The 22,617-nt window shown below is 45.2% G+C and overlaps 1 protein-coding gene across 2 annotated transcripts; it reads right to left on the minus strand.

Moving 5' to 3' along the window:
* Positions 1-301: 301 nt before the first annotated feature.
* LOC140482667 (cathepsin B-like) lies at positions 302-21,284 on the minus strand. 2 transcript variants are annotated; one of them, XM_072580172.1, is made up of 10 exons: positions 21,162-21,284; positions 18,586-18,736; positions 18,391-18,476; positions 16,141-16,255; positions 10,633-10,751; positions 2,535-2,620; positions 1,831-1,974; positions 1,578-1,694; positions 869-997; positions 302-775 (listed from the first exon to the last, which is right to left on the minus strand). In XM_072580172.1, exons 2-10 carry the CDS (start codon positions 18,706-18,708, stop codon positions 696-698), a joined length of 999 nt encoding a protein of 332 aa, XP_072436273.1. In that variant the 5' UTR covers positions 18,709-18,736; positions 21,162-21,284; the 3' UTR covers positions 302-695. The 2 variants fall into 2 exon arrangements, with proteins under 2 accessions (XP_072436273.1, XP_072436274.1); XM_072580173.1 differs by lacking the exon at positions 21,162-21,284 and adding an exon at positions 21,121-21,139.
* Positions 21,285-22,617: the final 1,333 nt, after the last annotated feature.

Below are 22,617 nucleotides of genomic sequence, written 5' to 3' on the forward strand. Positions count from 1 at the left end.
ACCCAGCTGGATTTTTTCCAGCAATTGACAGTGGTTTCATGCTTATCAGTAGATTCTTAATTGCAGACTTTTATTGAACTTCAAACTTCACCTGCTATGATAGGATTGGAACCCAGGTCCCCAGCACAATACCTACATTTCTGTATTAATAGTCAAGTGATAATACCACTTGGTCAACACCTACTCACATGTTGTGCTCTGAAAATTTTCAACCTGTCCTTCCATATTCACAAAATATATCTTCTTGGCTGCTAGTATTTACAGCACCATTTTAAAAAAAAATCATTTCAAGGAAAGATCATTTCAAGGATTTCAGATAAAATTTATTTTCAGCTTGTGGAAAGTAGTGTGTTAGTGTAATAACAGTTTTCCATGCTTCCAAAAGTATCATCATCTGATCAGGGGAGACAAAGGGTGAAAGAAGCAAGTGTTACATGAGAGATTCTCGCAGCCAACAGCTGGTTACTGTGACAGATTAAAGAAAGCTTGTTAAGTCAAGAATGTTGCACATGATTGAAATGAGATTTTGTGCGTTAGGTGCCGAGACTCTGAGGAATGTGCACGTTCACTTTATCAGGTATTGGTGCCAATCACTCCATGGGAGTCCTATGTCACCTCCCAGTATATTACCGACGGATTGTGTGCAAGGCTTGGAACCTCACCACTGGATTTACCACCTCATTGGTACTTGTCCTTTACATGTCCCGAGGAATTCCAGCCACAATCTCTGATTCGATTCCACATTCATTGCTGCCACGCAAGATTTTGAAGAAACCTGCACAACAGAATCATTGATTAAAGTGGATTTAGAATGAATGAAGTATCAGGCAAAATTGACTCTCCCCACCATCCTTTAAAGTTCACTCACCATTATTGCCCCAGTCTGTGTTCCAGGAGTTGGCAACTAACCAGTAGGGAGTTCCATTCTCCACGCCCCAACCCAAGATCTTGATAGCGTGACCACCCATTGACTCCCCAGCCACATGTTGGTAAACTCCTGGAAACATACATTAGCAGTCAAGTAAATGACTAAACAAGGCCACAGCCCGTGGTATAACTTACATAATTCAGCTTATAAGGAGGTCCAACCAGAAGCATCGGTTACTTTCTCTTTAACCAAAATAGGTGGTGTAGTGAACAGTGAAGAAGATTATTCCAAAATACAACGGGCCAAAGAGTGGCAGGTGGAGTTTAGATTAGATAAAGGTGGTGTGGCATTTTGGTGAGGAAAGTCAAGGCAGGACTTATACAATTAATGGTAATACCCTGGGAAGTATCGCTGAACAAAGAGACAGAGGGTTACAAATGCATAGTTCCTGAAAGTGGAGTTGAAGGTAGACTGTGTGGTGAAGCAATTTGGAATGCTTGCCTTCATTGATCAGAATTAGTATGTCACGTAGCTGTACAGGACATTGATGAGGCCACTTTTAGAATACTGCATTCAATTCTGGTTGCCCTTCTATTGGATGTTATTAGGTTGCAGAAAAGATTTACAAGGCTATTGCCAGGACTAAGGGTCTGTTTCTGTGCTGTGTGACTCTGACTGTATAATATTGAGTATTGAGGCAAGGTCCTACCTGATTTGTAGTGCAGGAAGTCAGCATAGACTATGAGGGCAGCCTCCACTGGCCCATTCTTGTAGATTTCTGTCATAATCTCAGTGACATCTGAACTGACGCCATATGAATTAAGGCCTGGCAAAGAGAGAATGCTTAATTAACCTAATCTCTTAGCAGATACCCCTCCATAATGAACACATGCAAACTACAGCCAGTGAGATACTTATCATGGTATAGCTGCTGTTTCTGTGCCTGTTCTGTCTTTACTCACCGTAGTGTTTGTCACTTCTGTACTCTGGGGTGTAACCGGCCTCACATCGCTTAGAGCATTTGGGAGTTTCAATCTCTCCGGTACATTTTGGCCGAGAGCCGTTAACGTGGTGTTCACAGGGGGGGATCGAGTATGGACGGCAACCTAGAGAGAGGGTGGAAATCAACACTGAAAACCAGGAGCTTTCATCCAGACCTTCACCCATCCTCACACCTCCATACTGATCTCGCCACAGAAACTTGACACAATGACCTGCAGATAACCCCAGCTACTGATTAATGTCTTAACTCTTAAAAACTACCCAACGCCTCCCCTCAGACAGTGATCCACACCCAGCCACAGATATTGACCCATCATTAAGCAACACACCCACTGCCTAAACTTAATCTGGAATTTTGTATAAAAACAGTTGGCTTGTTATAAAAACCATCTGGTTCACTAATATTGTTGAGAGAAAGAAATCTGCAATCATAGAATCATACAGCATAGAAGAGGCCCTTCAGACTATTAGTTCTGTACTAAATCCAAATCTAGTCCCACTTTCTGGCAGTTGACCCATAACCTTGCCTGTTCTTACCCAGATCTGGCTGTGGTGCCACTCCAAACCCAGACTGATTCTTAACTGCCTTCTGAAGTGGCCTAACAAGTTGCTCAGTTCAAACAATAATTAGATATGGGCAATAAATGCAGACCCAGGTACTGACCTACATTTGAATGGTAAAGTCCTCCTGACACTAGACCATCTTCAGTCCAGAATTCCCAAGCTCCAGACGGATAGCCACCATTACAACTAGGGAAGAGTAAACCAAATTTAGGTAACAAGAGTTTGTGTTTACACTGATATTTTACACTGTTCATGGCACAAAGTCAAAAATCACACGACATTGGGTTAGAATCCATCACGTTTATTTGAAACGACATACTTTCGGAGCCCCCACTCCTTCCTCAGGCAGCTAGTGAGGGAATACATCGCACACAGAATTTATATTAAAAGATCAAAGAGTCATACAATTTATGTAAATGTAGTGAACAAATCTAGATAGCTATTAAGTCTCTAGTCAGTTAGTAAAATATGACTGTTTGCTGACTTCCAGAAGCATGCACAGTAGCAATGAAATCTCAGAAATAAAGAATGATAAGAACCTAATAACCCTTAAAACTTTAAAAAAGAAAATAGAGTTAATTTAATATTTAAAAAATCTGGTTTGTATTATGAATATGCACTGACAAAAATCAGGTGAGCTTGTGCAGTCAGAATTCTTCATCAGATAGTTGATGTCAGCAAACACTTTTGTAAAATATCTTAAGGTGCTTCACAGAAGTGTTAAAAAACAAAGACATGAGACATTAGGACACAACCAATTTGAGGTAACTGTCAAAAAGGTGGAGTTAAGGGTGTGGGTTGGACAGAGGAACAAAAACTGGCAAGTCCAGGATTGCCAGTCAGCCAGTTAAAACTTGAATTGGGAGAGAATTTTCAGGGCCAGACAGAAGGCCTTCTGACATGACAGAAGTGCACAAAAACAGCAAACTTATAGAAAGCGCAAAAAGAGACAATAAGAGGCAGTGAATGGACAGGTGAAAACATGATGGAAATCACTAAGGATGAGAATTCACTCAGTGCAGGGCTGAGGGAGAAAATTAGCAAAAATAAACACTGGATTTATTTGTTCATAGGATGTGTGTCATTGGCAAAAATCAATCTTTGATGCCCTTTACTTTATCTCGAAAGGCAGATTTGGTATTGCCTTTTGAAAAGCCGGAATCAAAGTGGCGTCAATACATCCATAGTTTTAAAAGGAGAAACAAGGGTGGAACCAAGATGAGATGCTCAAAGGAAAAGGTGCCAGAGGAGTTGCAGATGAGGAGGGTGAAGGACATTAAACATGTAAGGGACAGGAGGTTTTTAAACACAACATAATGGGAATCTGGTTCTCGGTGCCTGTCAGCATGGTGGAGGCAGAAACCCTCATCACATTGAAGTATTTACTTATACACTTAGGATGCCTTGGTACCCAAGGCGAAGGACCAAGTGCTTGAAAATAGGTGGTTGTTTTTGACTGGTGTGGATTGTCAATCTTTATTATTTAATGACATCACAACATTTAGACCCCGAATCAATGAGGAAGTAAATTGGCCTGGGATGAACCACTTCAATATATCCACCCAAAATTCTGCTGTATTACATAGAGATTGCAGTGTTAGGGGAGTGAACTGACCCTGACAACAGGAGATATGAATTTGAGGCATGATGGGTGGACTCTCTTACTGGTTTCTCGCCACTTCTCTGGGCTGTAAGGCTCTGATATGACACTCTTAATTCTCTTCTTACTGGGCAAAGGTAGACAACTAAAGAAAACTATTCAACTTGCTGGAAGGCTTACATCAAATTGGGTTGAATGACCTGTTTCCATAAAACAACTACTGCAAATCCTGGAATTTTTTTAAATTTAGCATTTATTGCCTGTCCCTAGTTGCCCTTGAGAAGGTGGTGGTGAGCTACCTTCTTGAACTACTGCAGTTCACCTGTTGTGGGTCAACCCACAATGCCAGAGAGGGAAATCAAGATTTTGATGCAACGATAGTGAAGGAACAGTAGTATATTGCCAAGTCAGCATGGTGTGTGGCTTGGAGGGAAAATGTGTAGAGGGTGGTATTCCCATGTATCTTGATACACTTGTCCTGCTAGATGGAAGGGGTTGTGGGTTTGAAAGGTGCTATCTGAGGCTCTACGCGCATGCTGGAGATAGTACACACTGCTGCTGAGTGTTGGTGATGGAGGGAGTGGTTCTTTGTGGATGCAGTGCCAGTCAAGTACACTTGGTCCTTGACGGTGTCAAGCTTTGAGTGTTAGAACAAAGAAACTTTACAGCCCAGGAACAGACCCTTCAGCCCTCCGAACCTGAGCCGATCCAAATCTACTGTCTAAACCTGTCTATCAATTCCTAACCATCTGTATCCCTCTGCTCCCCATCTACTCATGCATCTGTCCAGACGCATCTTAAATGAATCTGATGTGCCTGCCACTACCACCTCTGCTGGCAACGCGTTTCAGATGCCCACCCTCTATGTAAAGTAGTTGCTACGTGTATACCCCTTAAACTTTTCACCTCTCACCTTGAAAGCGTGACCTCTCGTTACTGGATCGTTCACCCTGGGAAAAAGCTTGTCCCTATCCACCCTGTCTATACCCTTCATGATTTTGTAAACCTCAAATCAGGTCCCCCCATAATCTCCTTTTTTCTAATGAAAACAAACCTAACCTACTCAACCTCTCTTCATAGCTAGCACCTTCCATACCAGGCAACATCCTCGTAAACCTTCTCTGCACCCTCTCCAAAGTGTCCACATCCTTTTGGTAATGTGGCGACCAGAACTGTACACAGTATTCTAAATGTGGCCGAACCAATGTCTTGTACAATTTTAATATGACTTGCCAGCTCTTGTACTCAATACCCCATCCGATGAAGGCAAGCATACCATATGCCCTCTTGACCACTCTATCCACCTGCGCAGCAACGTTTAGAGTACAATGAACCTGTACTCCCAGATCTCTCTGCTCATCAACTTTTCCCAAGGCTCTTCTACTCATTGTATAATTCACTCTAGAATTAGTCTTGCCTAAATGCATCACCTCACATTTGTCTGGATTGAAATCCATCTGCCACTTTTCCGCCCAACTCTCCAGTCTATCTATATTCTCCTGTATTCTGACAGTCCCTTAGACTCTCTGCTACTCCACCAATCTTCGTGTCATCTGCAAAATATATATAATATATACACACACACACACACACAAACACACCACTAGTCACCTTTCTCCATTTTGAGAAACTCCCTTCAACTACTACTCTGTCTTCTGTTGTTCAACCAGTTCCTTATCCACCTAGCTAGAACACCCTGCACACCATGTGACTTCACCTTCTCCATTAGCCTACCACGGGGAACCTTATCAAACGCCTTACTAAAGTTTATGTATATGACATCTACAGACCTTCCTTCATCTATTATTGTTGGAACTGCACTCGGTCTGGGAAGGGGGAGGGGGTGGGGGTGGGAATTGGGGAATATTCCATCACAATCCTGACTCATTTCTGGACATAATGGGACAGACTTTAGGGAATTTGGAGGGGAGTTACTTGCTGCAGTATTATTCACCTCTGACCTGCGTTCGCAGCCAATGTTAATATGAGGAGTGCAGAGGAGTTTCTTGTCAATGGTAATCCCCAGGATGTTGATAGTAGAGCATTCAATGATGATAACACCATTGAATTTCAAGGAGCAGTGGTTAGATTGTCTCTTCTTGATGGTCATAGGCTTCACAAAATGTGACTTGTCACTTTTCAGTCCAAGCCTGGATATTGTGCAGATCTTGTTCATTTGAACTTGGACTGCTTCAGTTTGCAGCAGTGGGAATGGTGCTGAAAAGTGTACAATCAATCATTGGCAAACATCTTAACATCTGACCTCCAATGGATGGAAGATCATTGAAGACGGTTGGGCTTAGGACACTATCCCAAGGAACTCCTGCAGAGATGTCTTAGAGCAGAGAGGACTGATCCCCGACAACCACCTTCCTGTGCAAGGTATGATTCTGACCACTGGAAAGTTTGCCCCCCCCCCTCCTGATACTCATTGATTCCAGTTTAACTAAGGCTCCTTGATGCCACACTCAGTTGAATGCAGTCAAGGGCTGTCCCCCTTCCCTCCCCTCTGGAATTCAGCTCTTTTGTCCATTTTTGACCCAAGGCTGTAATGAGGTCAGGAGCTGATTGGCCCTGGGGGAATCCAAACTGGGCGTCACTGAGCAGTTTATTGGTGAGCAGGTGCTGCTTGATAGCTCTGTTACTGACACCTTCCATCACTTTACTGAGGATGGAGAGTAGACTGATGGGGCAGGAATTGGCCAGGTTGGATTTGTCCTACGTTTTACATGCAGGATGTACCCGAACAATTTCCCACTGTTGGTTAGATGCCAGTATAACTGTATTAGAACAGCTTGGCTGGGAGGCAGCACATTATGGAGCACACATCTTCAGCGGTATTGCCGGAAGGTTGTCAGGGCCCATAGCCTTTGCAGTATCCAGTGCCTCCAACCGTTTCCTCAAAATGACACAAATTAATCAAACTGGCTGGAGACTGGTATCTGTGACGCTGGGGACCACTGGAGGAGGCCAGGATGGATCACCCACTCGGCAATTCTGGCTGAAGATTGCTGCAAAAGTTTCAGCCTTATTTTTTTGCCCTGATGTGCTGGGCTCTTCCATCATTGAGGATGGGGATATTTGTGGAGCCTCCTTCTCCAGTGAATTGTTAATTCACGACTGGATGTGGCGGACTGCAGAGCTTAGATCTGATCCATTGGTTGTGGATTCTGTTAGCTCTGTCTATCACTTGCTGCTTATGCTGTTTAGCACAGACAGTCCTGTTTGGTGCTTCACCAGGTTGACACCTTATCTTCAGGTATTCCTGGTGCTGCTCCTGGCATGCCCTCCTGCTCTCTCCATTGAACCAGGGTTGATCTCCTGGCTTGATGGTTAATGGGTGAGTGGGGGATATGCCGGGCCATGAGGTTACAGATTGTGCTGGAGTACAGTTCTGCTGCTGTTGATGACCCACAGCGCCTCATGGATGCCCTGTCTTGAGTTGCTAGGTCTGTTTGAAGTCTGTCCCATTTAGTACAGTGATGGTGCCACACAACACGAGGAAGGGTGTTCTCAGTGTGAAGGCGAGACTTAGTCTCCAAAAGGACTGGATAACTAAGGAAATAAAGGAGGGCATCAAATTGAAAACTAATGCACAAAGTAGCAAAGATTACTGGGAAACTAGGGGATTGGGAAATCTTTAAAAGATCGACAGCAAGCTACAATAGAAACTATAAAGACTATGAGAGTAAACTTGCTCCGAATATAAAAACAGCAAAAGTTTCTACAAAGATATAAAACGAGTAGAAGCAGTTCAGGTAAACATTGATCCTTTCGAGGATTGGAAGGGGGGCGATTTAATACTGGGAAATGAGGAACTGGCCGAGGCATTGAACAGATATTTTGTGCTAGTCTTCACACTGAAAGACACAAATAACATGCCAATAATTGATGACAGGCTATGGCAGGTGAGGACCTAGGAGGTAGACAAATGGCAGGTCACTATGGGCCTATTAGGTTAACTTCTGTAGTGGGGAAAGTAATAGATTCAATCATCAAGGAACAAAAAATGGAGACACCTGGAAAAAAATTGTCCCACCTGGCAGATGCAGCATGCGTTCATGAAAGGTAGGTCATGTTTAATGTATATACTGGAATTCTTTAAGGACATTATGAGCAGTGGACAACAGGTGGATGTGGTGTATCTGGATTTCTAGAAGGCATTCGACAAGGAGATGCACAAAAAGCTGTTGCATAAGACAAAGGTGTATTAACATGGATGGAAGATGAGTTAACTAACAGAAAGCAGAACAATGGGGATAAATGGGTGTTTTTCTAGTTGGCAATCAGTGGCTAGTAGTGTGACTCAGGGATCAGTGTTGGGACCACAATTATTTGCAAGTGGCTCAGTGGTTAGCACAGCTGCCTCTTAGCACCAGGGACCAGAGTTCGATCCCACCCTCAGGTGTTTGCAAATCCTGCCCGTGTCAGTGTGGGTTTCCTCCGGGTGCTCCACTTTCCTCCCACGATCCAAAGATGTGCAAGTTAGGTGGATAATGGGGGGGGGGGGTCCTTCAGCAGGTCGGTATGGACTCTGTGGGCTGAATGGCCTCCACCCACAGTGTAGGGATTCTATGATTCCATTCTATGAATTTACACAGATGATTTAGAATTGGGGACCGAGTGTAGATTACGTAGATTCCCTACAGCCCAACCAATCCACACCGACCCTCCGAAGAGTAACCCACCCAGATTCATTTCCCTCTGACTAATGCACCTAACACTATGGGCAATTTAGCATTGCCAATTCAGCCTAACCTGCACATCTTTAGACTGTGGGAGGAAACCGGAGCACCTGGAGGAAACCCACACAGACACGGGGAGAATGACTGTGTGGAGTTTGTACAGTCAGTCAAGTCATTCACCCGAGGCTGGAATTGAACCTGGGACCCTGGTACCGTGCCACCCCATAGTGTGGCAGCGAAGGGAATATTGTCCTTCACAGCTCAAGGAATGGAGTTTAAAAACAGGGAGGCTATACTGCAGCTGTATTGGATGCTGGTGAGACCACACCTGGAGTACTATTTCGGTCTCCTTGCTGAGAAGGTGTGCACTGGCACTAGAGGGGGGTACAGAGGAGGTTCACTAGGCAGACTCCAGACTGGAGGGTTAGCTTAATTGGAGAGACCGAGTAGACTGTGATTATATTCATTGGAATATAGAAGATGGGGTGGGGGGTGGAAGAGAAGAAGAATCGTATAAAATAAATAATATTATGAAGGGAATCAATAAGGTAGGGGCAGGGAGGATCTTTCCTGGTGGGTGAAACTAGAACAAGGGGGCATAGCCTCAAAATAAGAGGAGCAAGTTTAGGACTGAGTTGAGGAGGAACTTCAACCAAAAGGGTACAACAGAGTGTTACAAGGGGACATAAATTGAAGGGTGGAAGGTATAGGGGAGATGTCAGGGGTAGGTTCTTTACCCAGAGAGTGGTGGGGGCATGGAATGTGCTGCCTGTGGGAGTGGCAGAGTCAGAATCATTGGCGACCTTTAAGCGGCAATTGGATTATTTTAGAACAGTAAAGGAATGAAGGGTTATGGTGAGCAGGTGGGTAAATGGAGCAGAGTCCACAAAAAGATCAGCCGTGATCTTATTAAATAGCAGAACAGGCTCGATGGGCCAGACGGCCTACTCCTATTTCCTAGGGAGTTTGAACATCACAGCTGTGCTGTACCTATCCCAGGAATGTTTGTGGAGGGAGTTTTATTTTTAATTTTAAAGAGTAGAGAGAACCTTATTTTCAGTTTAAAAGAGTAACAGGAGCCTTACTTTGCATTTAAAAGAGTAGAAAGATCTTTACTTTCAACTTGTAAAAAAAAAAGTGAAGCTGCCTAATGTTCAGTTTAAAAAAGGTTGAGAGATCTTTATTTCACATGCAAGAGTGGAGAGTTTGATGGGATATTGTAGAACAAGCTTTACTGTATCTAAACCTCTGGTCCTGTGAATGTTTGATGGGGGCAGTGTGGAGAGAGATTTACTGTATCTAACCCCGTGCTGTTTTGGGAATGTTTGATGGGGGCAGTGTATAACTTTACTTTGGTTTAAAATAAAGGCAGCTTTTCTGTACTTTTTTTAAAACTAAAAGGAATCTTTAATCCATATCTAACCCAGTGCTGTTCCTGTCCAGGGAGCATTTTATGGGGATACTGTTGTAGTTGCTTTATTTTCAATTCAAAAGGAGTTAGAGAGCTTAACTTTCTGTAGGAAACAGTAGACCCCACTCCCAGTCTTGGCAGTTTTTGATTGGGACAGTGTAGAGAGAGCTTTATGTTCGGTTAAAAGAGTCAAGGGAGCTTTACTTTTAGTTTAAAAGCATAGAGGCAGCTTTACTTTGTATCTAACCCAGTGCTGACCCTGAATTGGGAGTGCTTGATAGGGACAGTTAGAGGCAACTTTACTCTGTATCTAACTTGTGTTGTTCTTGTTAGTACAATTGTGGGCAATCCAAAGGTTTCCACTCACCCGGTTAGCATTACAACTTCATGACAGCACATTCCCGTCAACAACTAGAAAGCTATTCTGGTTCAAATGACTGCCATCTCCACACTGTATTGTGTCTCCATTAAGGATGGTCACTCAATGCCCAGAAACACTTACCCATTCCCACATTCAAATTTACAGCAGCTCAAAAGGTCTTCAGCAGAGATCTCCACATTGACTTTCCCTTTGGAATGGATACAAATCCTGTCAGACATTGCCTCCACTGCACCAAAGGCCTGAGAGAAAAGAGCAAGCAACTAGTCAGCAACTTATCAGTAATGCTGACTCAGGAGGCCACACCTCCTGAACAATTTAAAAAAAAATAAACTCAAGCCATTGAAAACTCTGTGGCCCACACAACTCTCGTTTATCTATCAGCCAGTGTACTCGCTGACCAATAGCTTGTTCCTCCACAGGATGTGGGAATCTCTGGCCAGGACAGTATTTATTCCTCATCACGAATTGCCCAGAGGGCAGTTAAGGGTCACCCACATTGCTGTGGGTCACATGTCGGCCAGACCAGGTAAGGATGGCAAATTCCTTCCCTAAAGGGAATCAGTGATCCAGATGGGTTTTTCCCCCACAATCAAACAGTGGATTCACAGTCATCACAAGATCCCAATTTCCAGATATTTATTGAATTTAAATTCCACCATCAGCTACACCAGAATTCAAACCCAGGTCCTCAGAATATTACCAGGGTCTCTGGATTAATAGTCTTCGCAAAACCACCACTGGGCCACACCTCCTCATTTCCTCTGGATCCAGCAACACATGGATTTTTAATGTTATTTATTGATGTTATTTAATTCAGGAGATGGGGCTTCACATGCTGATGAAGAGCTTTGCATTACCTCCTTTTGGAAGCTCTGAATCAGGCAATTAAATGGCCAACTGGGATCAAGGCCCTAGATGGAAGTTGCCGGAAGCTGTCCATTATGGGCAGTACCAGCAACAGCAGCCATAGCTTCCAGCAACTCAACCAGAGACTCACGGTCAGACGAAAAAAAACCCAAGCTACAGGTGAATGTGGGCAGGATGAGTGTCACATGGAGGGAGTCAGCTGCAAGGCTGGGGTTCTGACTCAGAGTGCCCCTTCCCAAGGTGACATTGTTGATGAAATAACTGAACAAGAACATGAGCAGGACAGACAGCAGTGGTATAGTCAGGAGGGAGTTGCCCTGGGAGTCCTCAATATAGACTCTGGACCCCAATGAAGTCTTATGGCTTCAGGTCAATTAAGTTCAAGAAACTTCCTGCTGATTACCATGAACTCTGGTACTCCTGAACCCTAGAGTTGGAACTGAACCACTGCATCACATTGGAGAGGGGGGAAATAATGTATGTATGGTTTACTCCAGGAGGCAATCAAACCCTTCAGACTAACTCAGTCAAATTTAATTTTAGTCTGTGATCAGGGAGAGGAGTTGAGGCAAGAACGGGAACCCAGGGGAAAGTGCTCGAGGAGCCTCTTTCCCTGTAATTGTCCAGCAGTTACAAAGGTTCTTGTAAGTTGTACAGTGGGATAGTGTGGAACAAACTGACTACAGTACCCTTGTACAGTGCCTCCAGGTGGGACAGGAAATAGGAATGTAGTTATAGTGAATTGCATACCTGGAGGAAGGCGGGAAGGAAGGAAGGAAGGAAGGCGGGAAGGAAGGAAGGAAGGAAGGCGGGAAGGAAGGAAGGCGGGAAGGAAGGAAGGCGGGAAGGAAGGAAGGCGGGAAGGAAGGAAGGAAGGAAGGCGGGAAGGAAGGAAGGCGGGAAGGAAGGAAGGAAGGCGGGAAGGCAGGAAGGCAGGAAGGCAGGAAGGCAGGAAGGCAGGAAGGCAGGAAGGCAGGAAGGCAGGAGCGAGCGCGAGAAAGAAAGAAAGAAAGAAAGAGAGAGCGAGAGAGCGAGAGAGGGAGCGAGAGAGAGCGCGAGAGAGAGAGCGAGAGAGAGCGAGAGAGAGCGAGCGAGCGAGCGAGCGAGCGAGAGCTTTCACCTAATTTGAGGGGGTGGGTGCGTGGGGAGAGTTTCTCATGGGCAAATGTCAGCTTACAAAGCAAGAGAATTTGGCAGTATTGCAGGACAGTATTTGGATAACCACAGGAAGTAGGAACAGGAACAGGGAGTAGACCTTGAGTGTGCTCTGCCCTTCAATTAGGTTCATGACTGGTCTGACATTCCGAACATCCATTTTCCTACCCTTTCCCTAACCCCCAAACCCTTGACTCCTCAATTGATCACAAATCTATGTATCTCAGCATTAAATATAAACAGGACTCTACTCCCACAGCTCTGTGACAAAGATCAAAAGACTCTCAACTCACAAAAGTTCTTCCTCAAAACAGACAAGTGATAGACAGAGCAAAGCAATCTCACAATGATGCAAATAAGCTCTGTAATCCTGCCACATCAAGTTGTGAATGGTGGTGGACAATTAAACTACTCCAAGGAGATGGGGGCAGCTCCACGAATATCCCCAACTTCAATGATGGAAGAGCCCAACGCAGTAATAGAAAAGAGGAGGTTGAAGCACATGCAGTGTTCTTCAGCTAGAAGTGTCAAATTCATCATTCATCTCAATCACCTCCATGATCCCCAGCATTACAGATACCAATCTTCAGCCAATTCAATTCACTCTACATGATATCACAACATAGTGGAAGGCACTGGCTATTACAAAGACTGTGGGCCTTGATAATATTCCAATAATACTGAAGACCTGTGCTCCAGAATTTGGCATCCCTTTAGCCAAGCTGTTCCAGTACAGCTGCAACATTGGCACTGGCAGTTATCCGACAATGTGGAAAATTGCCGAGGTATGTCCTGTACGTAAAAATGATGCTGAGGTGGAGGTGTTCGAGAGCTTCAAGATCCCAAGAGTAAATATCACCAACCTATCCTGGTCCATCTACATCAGTTACACTCAAGGAAGCACTCTATCACAATGACTTTCTCAGGAGGCTAAGCAATTTTGGCAAGTCTGTAAAGACTTCCCAATTTTTATAGCAGTACCATAGAAAGCAGCCTATCACAGCATGGTATAGCAATGACCGTTCCCAAGACCTCCAGAAACTGCAGAGAGTCATGAACACAACCCAGTACATCAGGCAAAGCAGCCTTCCGCACATTTAACTCCATATACTTCCTGCTGCCCTAGGAAAGCAGCCAACATAGTCAAAGACCCACCCTCTCATACCAGTTTTGTTCAGACTCTTTGCCACGCTCAATTAAAGTTAATGTGCGGAAGGCTGCTTTGCCTGATGTACTGGGTTGTGTTCATGACTCTCTGCAGTTTCTGGTGGTCTTGGGAACGGTCATTGCTATACCACGCTGTGATAGAAAGCAGCCTATGGTACTGCTATAAAAAGTGGGAAGAGTCTTTATGGACTTGCCAAAATTGCTTAACCTCATACTCTCTTCCATCAGAAGATACAAACTTTTGAAAACACGTACCAACAGATTCAAGGAGACTGTTATCAGACTTTAGAACAGACAGGGCAGCACGGTGGTACAGTGGTTAGCACTGCTGCCTCACAGCACCCGAGACCTGGGTTCAATTCCCACCTCAGGCGACTGACTGTGTGGAGTTTGCACATTCTCCCCGTATCTGTGTGGGTTTGCTCCGGTTTCCTCCCACAGTCCAAAGATGTGCAGGTCAGGTGAACTGCCATGCTAAATTGCCTGTAATGTTAGGTTAGGGGTATGGATGGGTTGCGGGTCGGTGTGGACTTGTTGGGCCGAAGGGCCTGTTTCCACACTAATGTAATCTAATCTAAAAAAACTAATCTAATCTAAAAAGACCTCTCGCATATGACAGCTGATCTTTCTCTGCACTCTCTGTAGGTGTAACACTATATTTTGCATTTTGTTCTATTACTCTAATATATTTATGTAAGGTATGATTTGTCTGGAGAGCACGCAAACAATACTGTTCATTGTCTTAGTACATATGACAATACTAACATCAAATCAAGCAAGCAGGACAAATCTGATCTGGCCAATTCCCACCCCATCAGTCTACTCTCGATCCTCAGTAAAGTGTTGGAAGGTGTCAGTAACAGAGCTACCAAGCAGCACTTGCTCAGTAATAACCTGCTCAGTGACGCCCAGTTTGGGTTCCCCCAGGGCCACTCAGCTCCTGACCTCATTACAGCCTTGGGTCAAACATGGCCAGAAAAGCTGCATTCCAGAGTGATAGTCCTTGCCTTCAAGGCTACATTTTAATTGAGCGTGGCAAAATTGTGGGCAGCACGGTGGAACAGTGGTTAGCACTGCTACCTCACAGCGCCAGAGACCCGGGTTCAATTCCCACCTCAGGCGACTCTCTGTGTGGAGTTTGCACATTCTCCCAGTGTCTGCATGGGTTTCCTCCCAAAAATGTGCAGGTTAGGTGAATTGACCATGCTAAATTGTCTGTAGTGTTGGGTGAAGGGGTAAATGTAGGAGTATGGGTCTGGGTGGTATACGCTTTGGCGCATCGGTGTGGACATGTTGGGCCGAAGGGCCTGTTTCCACACTGTAATGTAATCTAATCTAAAACTGGAATCACTGCAAATTGGGGTAAGACTGCACTGGTTGGAATCATATCGGCCAGGGAGAAATTTTGATGTTAAAGGTCAGTCATCTCAGCTCCAAGACTTCCTCGGGATCCTTGGCCCAACCATCTTCAGCGGCTTCATCAACGACCTTCCGATCACCATAATGTCAGAAGTAGGGATTGCACACTAGCCAATGCCATTTGTAATTCCTCAAATACTGAAGCAGTTCATGTCTAAATGCAGCAAAACCTGCACAAAATCCAGGATTAGGCTGAAAGGTGGCAATTAACATTTAAACCACACAAATGTCCGACAACAGCTGTTTTACAAGGGATTTTGTATTGGGCGATACCCAGTGCTGCTGTTGGACTGGACAGTTTAATAGAGGTCCCTGGGGATTCTGTGCCATCATGCTTGTGCTTCAAGAGGGTGTTCATTAACATGTGAATTATAGTGGTAACTGTGTCTGAATACTTTGGATGAAATAGGTTTGCTGGATGTGCAATGAAAAGCCAAGTCAGTTGAATTAGGAGAGAGAGATCCTACAAAATGAAGGCTGTGTTGGAAAGACTGCGATTGCAAGAACCCACATGTGTAAGAACAAAAAAGGATTTAACTATGGAGGTATAACATTGATGTATTAGCTAATTGAAATGAAATTCACATTTGAAATATCCTTCATTTATAAATGCTTTGAATTATGGCTTTTGTTAATTTGTTACAGTGAAAGCTGTAACTATAAAGTTTTGACCAGTGACTTTCTTTCTCTCAGCAGGCAGTGTAGCGATTCCTTTCTCCCTAACAGTTATTAGTCATTATCCGTCTTAGAAATGTGTCATTATTATTTCAGTGTTACTGAATCAAAATCCTGGTTCTTACTCACTAACCATATTGTGGGTCTACTTACAGCAGTTGAAGACAGCAGCTCAGCCCCACCTTCTCAAGGGACAACCAGCGACAGAAAATGAATGCTGGGCTCAGCCAGTGACACCCACATCCCATGAGGAATAATAAAAAAAAATTGATCTTTAGGGAGATCATGACTGGATAAATTGCATAAAGGGAAATGGGACAGCTATCTACATAACTCTTTCCTTACCCAGCATGATCCACACGATCCCTGGTCACGGATCTCCTTGATGGTAGGACAGTTTGGCCACTGTTCCCGAGAGTCAAAGTTTACTGGTAGGTTCAAAGCAGTGAGCTTCTGAGATCTGTTACAGAAGTGAAAATTGATGAAGCAATGTCTTTCTTGTGCTGTGTTGCAAAACATTTCATGCACACTTGTTAGAATGAGAGAAAACAACAGAAAGTGAAGTGATCCATTTGAAATGTGATCTCCAGCCTGTTCAGCACTACTCACTGAGATCATGGCAGATTTGTACCTGCCTTGATTCCATCTCCCATGACAGCCTTATCCAAAGGAAAGGATCATTCGGATTCAAAGATCCAATTGACACAGAATCCATAAGGTTTGTCGAAGCAGTGTGGGTTGTGGGACTGTTCCAGGTTTTAATTTTATTTTCCTTGCCTTATGAAAGACCCAACTCTGCAACTTCCTCTGAAATGGGGTGTTTACATACAAAACCCAGCACATACAAAAATACAAACAGACAAAATAGCACCATTCAGCCCCTTGAGCCTGTTCTGTCATTCAGTTAGATCACAGAATATCTGTTTGTGTTTCAAATTCCAGATTCTCATTTGCCCTGATAACTCCATCTTTTTCTAATAAGGATCTGTCCAACTTAAAAATTTTCAATCACCTAACTTCCACTGCCAAGTATTCCAAAAGTCGAATAACCTTCTGAGAGAGAAAAAGATTTTCCTCATCTTTGTCTGAAAGGACCACCTAAAACAGTTCCCCCGAGTTCTACACTGACCCACAACAGGAAACATCCTTCCCACTTCCACCTTGTCAAGATCATTCAGGATCATATACACTTCAGTCTAGATGCCCATCACTCTCCTAATCTCTGGTGGAAACAAGCCCAGTCTGTCCAACCTTTTCTCACTCATTTCAGTTATCAATCCAGTAAACCTCTTGGAACAGTCTCCAATGCATTTACATCCTTTATTAAACAAGAAAACAAACTATACACAATACTCAAGATGTGATCTGTATAGCTAGACCATAATATCAGTTTTTATATTTAATTCTTTTTGCAATAAAGGGCTGCATGCCATTAGCTTTCTTGAATTTTGCATTGTACCTGAATACAATCTTTTCTATGGGTCATGCACCTGAAAACCTAAATCCCTCCTGCTTCCACCATGAAAGACTGCAGTCGTTCTCCATTTTGGTAATAGTCCACATTTTCATTCTTCCTGCCAAAGACAAGAACTTCACATTTTCCCACATTATCCTCCATTTAAGTTTTGTTCACTCATTCAGCCTATGTCTTTTTCACAACATCCTTTCCAACTTGTCTTGGTCTCATTTGTGAAAAAACTCCCCTTCAAAGTCATTGTAAATTGTAAATAACGGAGGTCCCAGCACAGACCCTTGAGACACTCCAATCTTCACAGCCAGCTAATCAATCAGAAAGACATCCATTTGTGGATGTAGGTTTGCTCGCTAAGCTGGAAGGTTCATTTTTAGACATTTTGTTACTGTACTAGGTAACATTTTCAGTGAGCCTTTGAATTCACTGAAGAGGTTACCTAGCATGGTGACGAAATGTCTAAAAATGAGCCTTCCAGCTCAGCGAGCAAACCTACATCCAGACCCTCAACCTGAGCTACAAATCTTCTCAAAACTAGCTATCAGACACCCATTTATACATATTATCCCCAAGTTTCTCTCTCCTTTGTATATATGGCTATTATTGAGCTTTTCGTATCCTCAGAGGCTTAGTGCAAATGCCAGCCAGTCCCTTTAAGTAGTGAGACAGGTGGATAAAGTGGTTCAGAAGGCTTAGTGCAAATGCTCACCTTTATTTGCTGAGCCAGAGTTCAAGAGCAGGGAGACAATGCTGGAATTGTGTAACAAGTTAATTTGGCAACAGCTAGAGTATTCGGTGCTGTTGTAAAACAGGAAGGCTGTGATAGCACTGGACAGGGTAGCTGAATGGTTGGTGGGATTGGTATTCGACATGGAGGTCACACCAGGTACCTCAGGACCTATTGGTCTGACCTTGGTTTTCCGTGGGATGGATACACTGCCCAGCTCTAGAGCAAGGTGGAAGAAGAAACAAGAAAATTCTCATCCTCAAAAAAAACCCCAACTCTGATCGCTATCCTGGCTGCATACTGAACCCAACCGTGACCCCATACTAACCCTATTCTGTTTCCACGTCCCTGCCCCTGGAGACTGTCCCCTCCCCCAGGTCCCTGTTTTGCCCCTCACCTTAAGGGCAGTTTGGGTCCATTGAGGAAAGTTCCACACAATCTCTTCACGTAACTCAAAGGAACATTCTGGAAATTGTGACCAGCCTGAAAAACAAGAACATGGTTAGATCTGAGCCCCACCCCATCAATATCAGCCACCACCCCCCCCCCCCAACTCTGTGACCCTGCCACTCCCTTAGTCTCAGTCACTAACCTGCCAGGTTGTGTTCAGTTTGTTGATAAAGTTCACCATATTCTGAGACAGGGGCCCATAATCTGGAAATGGGCTGGCCATCACCATGGAAACACAGAGGAATGAGGCAAAGGCTAACATCATCTTCAACTCTAAATCTTCAAACCAGCAACTAAGAAACAATGAGAGATTAAGAGAGTGTCTGTGATACAGAGTGAGTGTGGAAATTAGAAACAGGGAGGGGAGGGGAGAGGGGAAGGGAGAGGGGAAGGGGAGAGGGGGAGGGGAGAGGGGGAGGGGAGAGGGGGAGGGGAGAGGGGGAGGGGAGAGGGGGAGGGGAGAGGGGGAGGGGAGAGGGGGAGGGGAGAGGGGGAGGGGAGAGGGGGAGGGGAGAGGGGGAGGGGAGAGGGGGAGGGGAGAGGGGAGGGGAGAGGGGGAGGGGAGAGAGGGGGAGGGGAGAGGGGGAGGGGAGAGGGGGAGGGGAGAGGGGGAGGGGAGAGGGGGAGGGGAGAGGGGGAGGGGAGAGGGGGAGGGGAGAGGGGGAGGGGAGAGGGGGAGGGGAGAGGGGGAGGGGAGAGGGGGAGGGGAGAGGGGGAGGGGAGAGGGGGAGGGGAGAGGGGGAGGGGAGAGGGGGAGGGGAGAGGGGGAGGGGAGAGGGGGAGGGGAGAGGGGGAGGGGAGAGGGGGAGGGGAGAGGGGGAGGGGAGAGGGGGAGGGGAGAGGGGGAGGGGAGAGGGGGAGGGGAGAGGGGGAGGGGAGAGGGGGAGGGGAGAGGGGGAGGGGAGAGGGGGAGGGGAGATACGAGGAGAGGGAGCGGGAGGGGAGGGAGCGGGAGGGGAGGGAGCGGGAGGGGAGGGGAGTTTACAACCATTGATACCATTCTCTTTTGTCTCCTTTACTGCAAGTACACTATCTGAAAGCAGTGTATCTTTCTATTTCTCTTTCAGGCTTTTTCAACCCCAGCCCTAATTTCTGTTAGCTCTGGTTTCCTTTGCCTTGTTGTTTCGTTTCCTACTTTCTATCTCTCACCGCAACACAGGAAATAGGGGGGGTAGGAGTAGGCTATTCAGTCCCTCAAGCCCACACCACCATTCATTACAATCCTAGCTGATTATCCAACAGCAGCCTGTGTCAGCTTTTTCTCCACATCTTTTGTTATCTTCAGCCCCAAGTGCTATCCATCTATAGGACCATGTGACCAGAAGGAACAGGAGGTGGTCATTCTGTCCCTCAAGCCTGTTCCTCCATTCAATAGAATCATAGCTCACTTTCACACATTAACCCTTGATCAAGAATTTCTCTCAGCCTTAAATATACACAAGGACTCTGCCCCCTATAGATCTCTGTGGTAAGGAATTCCAAAACGTCTCTCAACCCTCAGAGAAGGAGACCCCTCAAAACTATAAAACGTTTTGGTCTCAACAGTTTTCATTTCGCTGTTCCCTTCACACTCATCATCTCTCAAGTCCCTATCACCCTTCCACTTCAGTTTAAATCCTCCCCCACAATCTCAGCAAACATCCCTGGAAGACTTTGCTTCAGTACACTTTAAACAAGCCCCATTTTCCCTAGAATTGTTCCCAATGCCTCAAATCTAAATCCTTACATCATCCCTCTAGTCATGCATTCAGTCTACTCCAGTATTCCTGATCTCCCTAGTATACAGCATCAGGAATAATCCTGAGATTATTTCATTTTAAGGTGTGTGTCTTCCTTGTTCTACGTACTTTGCTTACACAATCTCATTCTCCCTTTAATTAGGCCATCGATACCAACATGACCTCTGGCTGTTCTCCCTGCACCTTAAGCATCTCCTGCAGCCACTCAGTAACATCTTCTAGCCTGGCCGTAAAGAGCAGCAAACCCCCCCTCCCCGGGTTGGCTGTTGCTGCATCTCCCCAGCAACATACAGAAGTTATTTGTTCTGTTGGAGAGTCACATTCTCAGGAAGTGGAGTCTTATAGGACCAAGGCACCCTCCCCCCCCAACCCACCTCGGTGACCCACCTCACATCCTTCTGTCCATTAATAACCATCTCCCTCTATCTTGCTCTCTCTCAATGCTCCCTCCTCTGTCCCTCTAAGTGGAAGATTCGATTTTCAGAAGTGGAAAGGAAGGCGTGACATTGCCTTTCCCTTTCCCTCTCCCTCCTACCTCTCTCCCTCCTACCTCTCTCCCTCCTACCTCTCTCCCTCCTACCTCTCTCCCTCCTACCTCTCTCCAGTCCCATAATTATTCCTGCTCTACGCCGTGTCTTACCCTGTTGCCCTCCTCCCTCTGCCTTTCTCCATTTTCTCTCCCTCTTATTTACACTCATTTATTCTGACTCTCTTCCCTTCTGTATCCTTGGCCTCCCCTCTCTTTATCTAACTCTCTCTCTCGCTCTGCTATTCCCTGTATATCACTCGTTCTCTCTGTGTCCGAACCAAAACTACTGCTCTCCCTCGTTGCAGATCTCCCCCTCCCCACCCGCTCCTATCGCTTCGAGCTGTTCTCTCCATCTGTTCCCTTTCCCTTTCCCTATCCCTATCCCTATCCCTATCTCTCTCTCTCTCACCCTTCCACGCTGTCCCACAGCCCACACACCGCAGCGCTTACCCTGTCTCGTTGACCCTTTGCTCTGATATTTCTGCCTTTGCTTCCTGCTCTTGTATTAACTCACGCTGTGCTGACTCATATCAGCTGACTGTATTGTGAAACAGCCCAGTCAAATGATCCATGGCGGCCTCTGCTGACATTGCAGCTCATGTGACTGAGAAAATGATCAACAAAAGGAAATGAGACTATCGTGGATGAGGGAATCTAACCCCATGCTGCCCCTGTCCTGGGAGTGTTTGATGGGGGACAGTGTAGAGGAAGCTTTACTCTGAATCTAACCCTGTAGTGTCCCTGTCCTGGGAGTGTTTGATGGGGGATAGTATTGAGTGAGTTTTACTCTGAATCTAACCCTGTAGTGTCCCTGTCCTGGGAGGGTTTGATGGACAGTGTAGAGGGAGTTTTATTCTGTGTCTAACCCTTTACTGTTCCTGACCTGGGGAGTGTTTGATGAGCACAGGGTGGTTTGACAGAGACCCAGTGTTGATTGTTTCCTGCAGACATCATAGTGTAAGTGTGGATCGTGTCACCTGATGTTACCCTGGTCTGTCCCTTTCCTGTTTCGATCTGACCATGGTCCATCCCTGTGACATCTGGGACCTAAGCTGCTGTTTCTCAGCATCCATAAGATGCAAACAAGTAACAATATCAGGCCACTCAGCATTCTGACCCTGCTTCCCCATTCAATGAGATCATGGCTGACCTGATTTTAACCTCATTCCTGCATTTCCCCAATATTCCTTCATCCCCTTAGGAATCAAGAATCTCCCTCGCTCTGCCTTAAAAAAATTGAAAGATTCCACATCCACTGCCTTTTGAGGAAGGGAATTCCAAAGATTCTCTGAGAAAGGAAACATTTCCTCATCTCTGTTTTAAATGGGCACCCTTTTTATTTTTAAACTCTGCTGCCTCGTTCTTGCTTCTCCCACAGAAGGGAATCTCCCTTCCATATCCACCTGGTCAAGTCCTCTCAGGATTTCTAGCGTTTAATTCCATCTCCTCTGACTCTTCTAAACTCCAGAAGATACAGCCTAGCCTGTTTGGGCTTTCCTCAAACAGCAATCCACTCATTCCTGCTATTATTCCAGTAAACCTCCCTGGGAGTAGGAGAGCTTGGATATCAGTGCAATTTCCCAAATAGGTCAGGAGAGAGAGTTCATTCATTTTTACCTTCTGGAATCAAACCAAGTGTGCCACAGTGTTCTGGAATTCACTTTGATTTCTCCTCAATGTTTCAGCCTTCCTCTCAGCCTCAACATCTCACAAATGTGGAAATGTCAGCTCGAGTTTTTATCTCGCTGTTTATGTTTCATCCCTTCAAATACATTGGAGCGTCCTGGTGCCCGATAGCCTCTAAGTTCCTTTACCTCATTTTGGAAAGACTCAGAATGCTTTCTTCCAGTTTGTTGGCAAGCTCATTGCCTGTCACTGTGAGAATCCATAGAATTCCCACAGTGTG

The sequence above is a fragment of the Chiloscyllium punctatum genome, chromosome 11 (genome assembly GCF_047496795.1).
Source record: "Chiloscyllium punctatum isolate Juve2018m chromosome 11, sChiPun1.3, whole genome shotgun sequence".
NCBI lineage: Eukaryota > Metazoa > Chordata > Chondrichthyes > Orectolobiformes > Hemiscylliidae > Chiloscyllium > Chiloscyllium punctatum.

What these genes read in the sequence shown, in the direction of transcription:
- LOC140482667 (XM_072580172.1), bottom strand. Translation starts at nt 18,708, where the DNA reads ATGATGTTAGCCTTTGCCTCATTCCTCTGTGTTTCCATGGTGATGGCC. An exon ending in GGACCCAAACTGCCCTTAAG is followed by an intron (nt 16,256 to 18,390) that starts GTGAGGGGCAAA and finishes CTTCTGTAACAG; the next exon opens with ATCTCAGAAGCTCACTGCTT. An exon ending in GATCGTGTGGATCATGCTGG is followed by an intron (nt 10,752 to 16,140) that starts GTAAGGAAAGAG and finishes CTTTTCTCTCAG; the next exon opens with GCCTTTGGTGCAGTGGAGGC.